The sequence below is a fragment of the Indicator indicator genome, chromosome 20 (genome assembly GCF_027791375.1).
Source record: "Indicator indicator isolate 239-I01 chromosome 20, UM_Iind_1.1, whole genome shotgun sequence".
In the NCBI taxonomy this organism is placed as follows: domain Eukaryota; kingdom Metazoa; phylum Chordata; class Aves; order Piciformes; family Indicatoridae; genus Indicator; species Indicator indicator.
Window position 1 is genome coordinate 12497542 of NC_072029.1, and position 11363 is coordinate 12508904.

The following is an 11363-nucleotide window of genomic DNA, read 5'->3' on the forward strand; positions in this document are numbered from 1 at the left end:
TCCAGGGTGTAGAAGAGGCATCTTTTGTTCCTTCAGCCACTGGATTGCCTGTTTCCTGTTTGTGTGGTCTGATTTTAACTGGTAATTTTCAGAGTGTGTCTGGGAGATCTGCGTTGTGAACAGATAGAGATGGTAGAGTTGAAGACGAGCCTTGGTCAGTGCACACCTCACTGCTGTCAGCAGAATTGAGGCAGGACTGATCTAGGGAGAGGCTCAAGAGCTGATCAGCTGCTGGCAGGAGCAGCAGAGGTTAACAGTAAAAAGGAAATGTTTGTGATGAGTCCAGGGAGTTAGCCAGGGATTCCTTGAAACAGTTGGGAAACAAGAAAAATACTGCACAGCTCTGATCACCTGTAGGGAGTGCCACTGCTTGTCATGGCCAGAAATGGATCATTCAAAATTAATCAGTTGTCCTGCTGTGGATGCCCCAAACTTCTTGTGCACCTGCTTCCTGGCTGAGCATGGTAAACTGAAAAATCCTTGATTTAGGATAAGGACTACTTCAGTATGTTATCAACATTTTTCTCATACTAAATCCAAAATACAGTATGTTGCAGGTACTAGGAAGAAAATTTACTCTGTCCTAGCTGAAACCTAATATTTATCTAATGATAAATGCATAGTTGTTTAACCTGACTGACACTTATATATATATACTCTGTTGTGCAGCTCAAAAGATGGATATTGAGGTTGGAGATGAAATTGCTATTGTTGGAATAGCATGCAACTTTCCTGGAGGTGAGTTTTGGGTAAAAGCAAAGCAGGGTACTGGGTGAACATTGAAAATCAGAGCCACTCACTAATGTTGAGGAGGAAAAGATTCTACCTCTTATAAATACACCTGAATACTGCTTCTTGTACAAGCTGGAAAGCTGGCTTCACTAAAGAACTGATAGTGCCTACTGAAATAGCAGCAAGCAGCCTGCAGTAGAGTTGTCTCCTATTTACACAATTTTATTTACAATAGCGCCCTATAAAAGTGGCAGTTGGCTTTATATTCTGAGATTAGATGGCTGGCTGAGATTACAGAGGTGGCTGAGAGTAGATGGGTGACTGAGATTAGATGAGTGGAAATGTTTAGATAGCTGTGAGATTGCTGGGTTCTGGCTGCTGCAGTTAAACTGTCCATACTCTTTGCATTAGATAGACAGATTTGAAAACTCCACAAATAATCCAGGGAATGGAATGCAGTTCTGTCCTTGCAAGTCAGCATTCAGCTCTAAAGGTGACCATGCTGCTCTTTCCCTTTCCTTCTTGCCCTCATGACATTTCAGTTCCTGGCTTCACTTTGTCCAGGGTTCACTAGGTATATGTGGTGCAGTGATAACTCTTGTGGCCCACAGCTCGCTGTGAACATGCCTGAGTTTAGGCAAGTGCTAGTAAATACCCAGCAGCAGTCTCTTACCCAGGGATTAAATACTGATTTGGTGCAAGCCATTTGTGGATCCAGACACAGCCAGTAAAGGGACTCTCTTCAGAAATGTTCTTCTTCATTGCCTTGCTGTGCAGTAAGTGAACATGTCTTTCTGCTTGATCAACCTAGATTTATTAGTGAGAGTTCCCAGTAAGTGGGTGTGCATTTCTGAGTCTGCCTGGGGAGGGGGAGCAGATAATTTAAACTACTTTTAAATCTTTGCACAACAGGAGATGGCATTGACAATTTCTGGAAAGTCCTGGAGGAAGGCAAAAACTGCACAGTCGAAATCCCCACCGAGAGATTTGATACCAAGGACTGGTATGATCCAGATGACAACAAGCCAGGAAAGATATGTACAACACGAGCAGCTCTGCTGGATGAGTGAGTCTGTTCCTCTGCTGTGCCACTGGGTTTTGTTTTGTGCTTAGTCTGATGTGTTCAGCCGTGCAGAGGGTGTGAGGCACAGGAGAGCTTGCAATGGGCCCCAGCACTGGCTTTCTTTTCTCTCCTGTGAAGAGATTTCCTGGTGTGTGACACTGATGAGCACATTTAGCTGCCGGCCATGTTCAGCACAGATGTTTGTGGCCAGGCACACATAGGGCTGTGATTCCATAATCCAACATGAATGTGAATACTCACCATGTATTGTCTCCTGTCACCTGGAGGAGTGTCTGCATTTTGAGTACACAGAAATTCACATCCATTGGGCATGAGGGGGAATAGTTTGGATCTGAGATGGGCTCCAGCCTGTCACATAATTCCTACTGCTTATAGCACTGTGGAAAGTGGCAGGGTATGGACTCTGAGTTGTGAGAACTGCCTGCCAAGTCTTCTCCAGTTTCAGCTTGAAGGCTAACCAGCTTTGCTGGAACTCGAGACCTTATCCTGTGTTTGTAGGGACAAGTAGCTGTAATTGGGGTGCAGATGTGACAGTTTAGGGACAAAGTAAGGAAGTCTGGTTTTGCTAGACAGTCAGGGAATCTTAGACTTCCTGTGAGTGTTATACCTGCTCGGAAACCTGAACTACTCATAATTTTTTAATAATTTTGCTTTTCTCCAGGTTCATATTGTCATGTCTTTAAAAAGGGAAACTTTTCATTTATTCTAAGTCACTCCTCCATAGTACTGACAGATTATGTATATGTAACTATCAGGTGAAGAGAGCAGCGAAAGCGAAAATCTGGAGGAGCAAAGTGTGCATACACAGATAAAATATTTGGAGTTCATTATTAGAGAAGTATGAGGATCTCTTGGAAATGTCTAAGCTGATCCTCTACTTAGTACCTTGCAATAACTTACAAGACAATATTTGTTTAGAAGTTGTTGCCTAAGGCCACATTATAGCACAGTCACTGTAGATTTTCTGCAGATTTTCATAATCTGAAGAGTCCTGTTGGTAGTGGTGGGATAAGCACATGACTAAAGATGTCTAGGAGTGGGCTTGTAACTCTGAAATGCAAATCCACAGTGGGACATGAAGCATCCTTGGCCTACCAACATTTTCTTCTGCTTTGGTTTTCGTAGTATTGCAGAATATGTGTACTTTGAGTCTTGAAGTGGATGCATATCGTCCATACATTGTAGCGTGTTCTGGTCTGTGTCTTTTAGATTTAATTCATTTGACAACCACCTGTTTGGCATCAATAACACAGAAGCTGAACGCATGGATCCGCAACAGAAGTTGCTGATAGAGTGCACGTACAAAGCGCTGGAGGATGCAGGAGTCCCTGTAGAAGCTGTCAGTGGCACCAAAACAGGTGTTTTCATTGGTAAGATGAAAATTTGATGGTGAAGAAAGTCTGTGTGAATGTTCTAAAGTCTGGAGCACCCCTTTGTATACTTCACCTACATAACTAGCACCGGAGGTCTAGGGCTGCTGTCCTATGCCACTGCTTGCAATTTGTGGGTCCCAGTGAGGATTAGTGGGCTGCTCTAGAATTTAACAAGGGAAATGGCAGGTTCTGCACCTGGAACAGAGTGCACAAGGATAAATTGGGAGAGGAGTGTCTGGAGAGCAGCCCTGCAGAAAGGGCTCTAGTGCATTAATTGCTGGGTAATGAGGTGTTCATAGGCAGCGATTGTCTTAGCACTGGGGCAGCCTCACCTTGATGATTGTGTGCAGTTCTGGGCCCTGAGGTGTAAAAAGGAAGTGTCCAGAAGAGAGCAATAAAGCTGGTGGAAGTCCTGTAAGGCATGTCCTGTGAGGAGCAGCTAAGGACAGCCAGGTCTATCCAGTTTGGAGATCATGAGGCCTGGGGGGGGCCTTGTTGCTCTCTACAGCTTCCTGAAGAGGGTAAGTGAAGATGGAGGTGCTGATCTGTTCTCCCTGGTGTGACAGGAGGCATAGAAATTTGATGAAAGCTGCATCAGAGGAGCTTCAGACTTGACAGTAGGAAGAATTTAATTTGCTGAGGGTGTGGTAAAACACTGGAACAGGCTCCCTAGAGTGGAGATTGAGGCTCCATTCATGTCGACATGTAAGAGGCGTTTGGGCAATGCCCTTAATAACATGGTGAGACTTGAATTGGTCAGGTGGTTGGACTAGATGCTTATTGAAGGTCACTTCCAGCTGAACTCATATTCTGTTCTACATCCATTTGTTCACTGGGGTTAAACTGACACCTATTTGATATTTTTGCAGGTCTTATGAATCGAGACTATGAAATTGTAACAAGCAGGGCAGTGAGTGAAATCAATCATTATGATGGTACTGGAACAGCAATGAGCATTGCTGCTAACAGAGTCTCCTTCACGTTTAACCTGACTGGACCATCGCTGGTGATCGACACTGCATGTTCATCTTTTCTTTTTGCTCTGCACTATGCCTTGCGAGCAATTAAATCAGGTAACAGGCGTGAAGAGGTGCTAGACAAGGAAAGACAATTGTTTGTGTCTCTCACCCTGCAGTTCTCAACATGAGCGTGCTTCTGTTTCTCTCCAGGAGACTGTGAGGCTGCAATCTGTGGTGGAGTGAACTGCATAATAGATCCCCGCACCTTTGTATCTCTCAGTAAAGCAAAAATGATCTCTCCAGAAGGAATAAGCAAACCGTTCTCCAAAAAGGCAGATGGGTATGGAAGGGGAGAAGGCTGTGGTGTTGTTTTCCTCAAACCTCTGAAAAAGGTAAGATAGCTTGGGGAGCAGCCTAGAATAAGACTGATGGCTTACCTGAGTTTTGTATCTTCAGCTCTAAACATTACTCTTCCAGAAGAGATTTTCCAAATCAAGCTGAGGAGTAATGAGACACTTTTTAAGCATGAAGCATTTATGCACTTCCCCTACCATGGGGAAAGGATCACAGGTTTAAAAGTTAGGTTCACCCTCTGTCTGTTCTTGGTTTTGTTGTTTTCCTTTCTGGTATCCAGAGAAATCCTGTGAAACTTCAAAATAATTTTGCCTTTTTATGAAACAGGCAAAGGAAGACTACAGCAAAATCTGGGGTGTGATAAACATCAGTGCTGTAAATCAGAATGGCAGGTCCACAACTCCAATCACAAGACCCTCTCAGGTGGAGCAGGAGAAGCTGCTGCGCAGCATTTACGAAAGCCGTGTTGATCCCTCGGTGGTGCAGTACATTGAAGCCCACGGAACAGGAACTGCTGCTGGAGATCCTACTGAGGCTGAAAGCTTAGGCAGTGTCATTTGTAAAAAGAGGTCTTCACAGGTTTCCATTCTGAAAATTGGTTCTGTGAAAGGCAATATTGGCCACACTGAATCAGCTGCTGGAGCAGCAGGGTTAATCAAAGTGCTCCTGATGATGCATCACGGGAAGATTGTTCCATCCTTGCATTACTCAAAGGAGATGAGCAGCATCGACACAGAGAAGTTAAACCTTACCATTCCCACAGCTGTAGAGCCCTGGGAAGAATCCAAGGAGTATGGAAGAGTAGCTGGCATCAACTGCTTTGGGTTTGGAGGGACCAACGCTCATGTTGTGGTCAGGCAGGTAAAGCAGCTAGAGCCCCTGCCAGCCTTTAGGAGGCCTCTTGAATTAGTGCTGCTGTCAGCAGCATCGAGCAAGTCCCTTCAGATGACAATGGCTGACATGGCTGAGCAGATGAGCACCAGACACTCCATCACTCTCCCCAGCCTGGCCTACACATCTGCCTGCAGAAGAAGCCACGCCAACCACAGGTACCGAAGAGCTTTTGTCACAAATTCTCTCCAACACTTGCAGCAAGAGGTTGCGTCAGCAGCAAGCACTGAGCTCACCATGTTGAAGGGGGAGCCACAGCTGGTGTTTGTCTTCTGCGGCAACGGCGTGACGCTGCCGGAGTTCAGCGAGGCCCTGCTGAGCTCGGAGCCTCTCTTCAGAGACAAGTGCAAGGAAATAGAAGCTCTTTTCCAGAAACAGGCTCCCATCAGCCTCCTGCCAGCAGGAGGTCACAGCCCACAGGATTTGCTGAACCCAGCACTTGCCCAGCCCCTGCTTTTCACCCTGCAGGTGGCCTTAGCTTCCCTTCTGAAATACTGGGGCGTTAAGGCAGTGGCTGCCGTCGGCCACTCGGTAGGGGAAGTTGCTGCTGCACACTTTGCTGGGTACCTTTCCCTGGCAGATGCAGTCAAAGTGATTTACCATCGGAGCCGGCTGCAGGCCAAGACGACTGGGGGCAGAATGCTGGTGGTTGGCAACATCCCTGTTGAAGAGATTGCGGAACGCCTGCATCGCTACTCGGGAAAGGTCTGCATTGCAGCTTTCAACAGCCCCCTTTCCTGCACCTTGTCTGGGAATTCAGATGCCATGGATGCTGTCCAGAGAGATTTAGCTCAAGCTTTCAGCCAGAGAAAGATCTTTCTTCATGTTTTGAATGTTCCAGCTGCGTACCACAGCCCCAGCATGGACACCATACTTGAAGAGCTGGAAGAGAGCCTCCAGCCTTTAGAAAAACAGAAGGGGGAAATTGAAGTGATTTCAACACTGACGGGGCTGGCTGCTTCTGAAAATGACTTTGCTCTGGGCAAGTTCTGGGCCCAGCATACTCGTGAGCCTGTTGCTTTCACTCAGGCCATCAAAACTGCAGCTAAAGACAGGGAAAATGTGGTGTTTGTGGAAATAAGTCCTCACCGAGTACTGCAGCGAAGCATCAAGGAAACTCTGGGGAAAGACACAAAGGTTTTCTGCTCTTTGCAGTCCGGTGCAGAGCACCAGACGCTCTTCACCCTGGTAGGAAACCTCTTTGAACTGGGGTACAATCCCAACTGGCAGCACTTCTATGATGGCTATCAAAGCGTTCCCGTGGCCATTCCACGGTATCAGTTTGAGCGCAAAAAACTCATGGCCTGTCTGGACATCCATCAACAAGCCAACCAAAGAGGTGTCAGCTCCAGCCACCCTTTGATTTATGGCATGGGCAGTAACAAGATGGAGTTTGGCTGCCTGCTGTCCCAGGACACAACGTCATACTTATATGAGCACAAGAACAATGGTGTGGCTTTAGTCCCCGGTGCTTTTTATGTGGAGCTTGGTCTAGCCTCTGTGTTGAGCAGCTCAAGTCCCAGAGTGCCTCTGAGTAGTTGCCAGATGAGCATCAGTTTTTCTGCGCCGTGTGTTCTCACACAGAGTTCCCAAGTCTTGACTGTCAAGCTGAATCCACAAAAGGCAGTGACAGCCTTTGAGATCCTCTCTTCCTCCAATGCAGTTTATGCCTCAGGCCAAGTTGCAAAGGGTCCTGAAGCTGTGGTGGAAGAAAGCACCATCTCCTTCCAAGACGTCTATCAAAGATGCAGATCAGTGATTAGCGGAGAGGAGATTTACGAATCGCTGTCTCAGGTTGGCTTTCAGTATGGCTCCATATTCAGGCAGCTCAGGGATGTGCATTATTGCCAGGAACTGAAGGAAGCTATAACAAGCATCAAGGTGAACAAGGAGACCCTCAGGGAGATGTACAACTACTGTATCCATCCAGTGCTGCTCGACTGCTTCCTGCAGATGACTGCTGTCTTGACCTCAAGGACATTGCAGTCCAAAGCAGGCTTTCCTTCAGGGATAGGCAGCCTGGTGGTGCTGCGACCGCTGGAGGAAGAGATGATGATATACATGAGAACGAGCAAATCCTTTGGGAACAGCCTAGAGGTCTGTGGATGCTTTATGGACAAACGTGGCTCTGTTTTGGCTGAACTGAAGCGTGTTGCCATCACATTCATGAAGCAAACATCTTCCAGAGACAATGAGTTCATGTTTGAAAACAAGTGGAAAGAAATCTCTCTTGCACAGACAGTCGGACATCTTGGGGCTTTGCCCAGAGTGCTGGTGTTTGCTGACAAGTTCGGGATAGCTGAGCAGTTGAAAAAATATTTGCATCCCAATTCAAGGTATGTTCTGTATGAAGACTGGGAAGCCCACCTGGAAGGGAACGCACAGAATAAAATGAGATCGGAGGTTGAGGATTATGAAGAAATTCTGTTCCTGTGGGGAATTCAAAAGTTAAATGAGAATTTCCCAAGCCAAGTGGTAGCCCAGTTGGCAAAGTGTTGTGAAGCCTATCGCCAGGTCATTGTGGCATTAAGAGAGAAAACGTCCCGCTGTGCAGTCCGAGTGATCACCTACAGAACAACAGAAAGATATGTAGACCACCTGAACTGTGGGTTTGCCTTGTATGGCATGACCAGAACTTGTGCCGTTGAAGTTCCAGAAATCATCTTTCAGATGATTGACCTCAGCTCTACCAGTTCCCTGGACATCTCAGTGCTAGCAGACGTTCTTGTCAAATACAAAATCGGAGACTATCCAGAAGTTTGCATCAGCCATGGCAGAATTTATGTGGCTGAAATCAGACGCACACCCTTTGTTGATGCAGATTGCAACCAGCCCATAAAATCTCCCCAGAAGTCAGAAACATTCACTTTGTACACTTCTGATCCATACACAGCAAAAGACTTGTCTGCTGAATTATACCCCAGCACTGCTACTCCACTTGACAGACAGAGTGTTGAAATCCAAGTGGATAAAATATGTCTCCACTCAGAAGATTATTTTCCCATCAGTGTTTCGAGTCGAAACTTTGGGAATACACTGTACTGGAATTCACAAGCAGTAGACAAACATGGGCTGCTAGCACTTGATTTCAGTGGCACAGTAACAGCAACAGGCAGTGATGTGAAGAAGGTTAAAGCTGGAGATCAAGTGGTTTTATGCTATCCTGCTGTTGCCTCGTCCAGAGTTCGGGTTCCAGGAACAGTTTGTTTCAATGTAAAGAAATTCCCATGCTTTCAGACTGTCCCTTGTATGTCATACTTTATCATTGCATGGGAGATCTTCCATCAGAGATTACCCAAGGGGAAACATGGCAAAACATTGGGTATAATTTCTACAGAGACATCATCAGTTTTGTGCCAGGTTCTTTCTGCGGCAGCAGAAGAGATGGGTTGGAGACCAGTGCTTGCAGAGCCCATTCCTGATAAGTTCCACAACATAAATTTATGCAATGCCCTTGTTGTTCTTCCACCAGCAAAGAGGCTGTCTCAGGAGGATCTAGCTCACATGCACTTGCTTAAAGATGTGGTGATAGTGTGTGGCAATCAACAGTCTGATTGTATCCAGAATGTCACTGGAGTTGATCATGAAAATGTTACCTTCCATGTTGTTACACTTAGCAGCATTTTCCAGAAAGCACCTCTAAAGGACTTGCAAAAAACTGTGCATGCATGGATCAGTTCTCTGGAAATGAAACACTTTAGGCATCTGTCAGGTTCTGTTTTTCAGCAGACTAAGAACTTTGAAAGGGTAAACTCTGTGATGTCCTATTTTACCTGCAAATCTGTCCCACTTGCGGTAGTGAGAAGGCAGAAGGACATCACTGTGTCTTCAGATATACCAATCTATGAGCCCCCAAAGAAGCTGTTCAAGCGCAGTGCTATTTATGTAGTAGTTGGAGGCCTCACTGGGCTTGGCTTTGAAACAGTGAAATTCATAGCTGAGCATGGAGGAGGGTGCATTGCAATACTCTCCAGGAGAATGCCAAGCAATGAGAAGCAAGAAGAGCTGAATGCTTTGAGACAGCACTATAAAGGGAGCAAAGTGGTGTTTGTGCAGTGTGATGTTACTTCAACCAGTGATGTTGAGAAAGCTTTCCAGTCCATTGTGAACATCTTTGCAGGAAGTCCAATTAAAGGTGTATTTCAAAGTGCTGTAGCTTTACACGATGGCCATCTTGAAGTTCTGACCTTGGCTGACTTTCAGGAAGTGCTGAACCCCAAAGTAGCAGGGACTCTAAATCTGCATTTGGCTACCAGAGGCCAGCAGCTTGACTACTTTGTGTGTTACTCCTCTGTTACTTCCTTTCTTGGAAACTCCACCCAGACAAACTATGCAGCTGCAAACTCTTTCTTGGATGTCTTCTGCCTCTACAGGAGGAACTGTGGGCTTTCAGGCCAATCCATTAACTGGGGTGCTTTGAACCTTGGCATACTGCTCAATCAAAGCCATATTCAGAACATTCTGGAATCCAAGGGCATAGATATTCTGCAAGTGCATGAAATCCATGAGTATCTCAGGAAGACCTTACTTGTGAATAACCCACAGCAAGCTGTTGTCAAATTAAACTTCCAAGCTTTATTTCATCATGTTTTCTCTCGGATTATTTCAGTCAAAAGTCGCTTCATGTCAATTCTGTTAGAAGAATTCAGTGACAAGATTGAAACACGTGAGGAAACTCAAGTCCAGGATAGTGCCTTAATCAAACCTGAAGACTACATCACCTTAGTGGTGAGTGACATCACAGGATCGAATGCAGATGAACTAACCATGAATACAACACTTTCATCTTTGGGCATTGACTCCATGTTAGCTATGACAATTCAGAACCGTGTCTTTCAGGAGAGGAAGGTGGACATACCTCTTCTGAAACTGCTTGATCCTCACACAACTCTGTCAAGTTTAGTAGTAGTTTTAGAAGAGAAAAGCAATGAAAGCGGAGCAGTTCAGGAAAACAATGATGCAGTTGAAAGTGCAGAAAATGAGAGTCGTCTGTAGAAGTCTTCTTCATTCAGGAACTGTGTAACTCTGAAGATACCTGGACCCTTTGCAGTATCGCAGAACTTGCAACTGCAGAGTAGAACATCCTCTGATGCTTAATGTACTTTTCTGCACTGACCCAGAGAAAACCACTTCAGGTTCTTCTGCCATTGTGATAGATGTATTAATCTCAGTCATTTGTTTGACTTGTTACTTTTCAATATTCTGTACCCTCATTTTTCAAATTTTTAACTGGAAATAGTATAATTAATCCATCCACATACATTTCCATTTGACAAATTTGTCCTATCGGTACACATTGTATTTTTAAAACCATATCAAAATCTTTACTAGAGTGTTCTGTTTTCAGCTCTAAATGATGAATCTACATGTAAAGCAGCATAGACTTATCACCAATTTTGTCACAGTTATCTCCTTAATGCGTTACTTTTTTTTATGTATTATCAAATGTATAGAAATATGGGCCTCTTTTTGAAAGACTTCTAGATGTTGTGAATTTCAAAGGTTTCTTCTCAAAGATCTAAGTGTTTTTTCCCTCTATGTCTGCAAAAATATTAACAGTTTTCCAGCTGCAAAGTATACAGTAAAGCAACTGCTTTTTTATTAATTAACCACTTTTTATGAAAACCCAAATAAACAAGAATAATAAATTACATTTAAAAGAAAAACCTAAAGTGTATGTTTGTCTTAATTTTTTCATCCCTCATCTGCTCTTCTAGTCCACCTTTTCCTAAATCCTAACACCTGCCATTGTTTAATGAGCAGATACCCAAAGACACTGAAGGAAATTTTGTTCATAGTGTCTTAATATGGGACTATTGTTCTTCTATTGTTTCTCCCTTTTAGACCTAATTATCATTGACTCTGAGATGTCCATTGTAGCTCTCATAGTATTCTCCAGTGTGTGGAGTATCGATGGACTATGATGTCCCCCTGAAACCACCTCTTTGCCAGGCCAAATAGCCCACTTCC

General features: G+C 44.7%; 1 protein-coding gene across 1 annotated transcript; it reads left to right on the top strand.

Annotated features, from left to right (window-relative positions):
• The first annotated feature begins 615 nt into the window (after positions 1-615).
• Positions 616-10388, top strand: LOC128973789 (mycocerosic acid synthase-like polyketide synthase). The gene is given in 7 exon segments (XM_054390223.1): positions 616-645; positions 648-738; positions 1645-1798; positions 3026-3186; positions 4059-4262; positions 4359-4540; positions 4830-10388. Coding segments are annotated over 7 exon segments (6381 nt in total).
• The last annotated feature ends 975 nt before the right edge of the window (positions 10389-11363 follow it).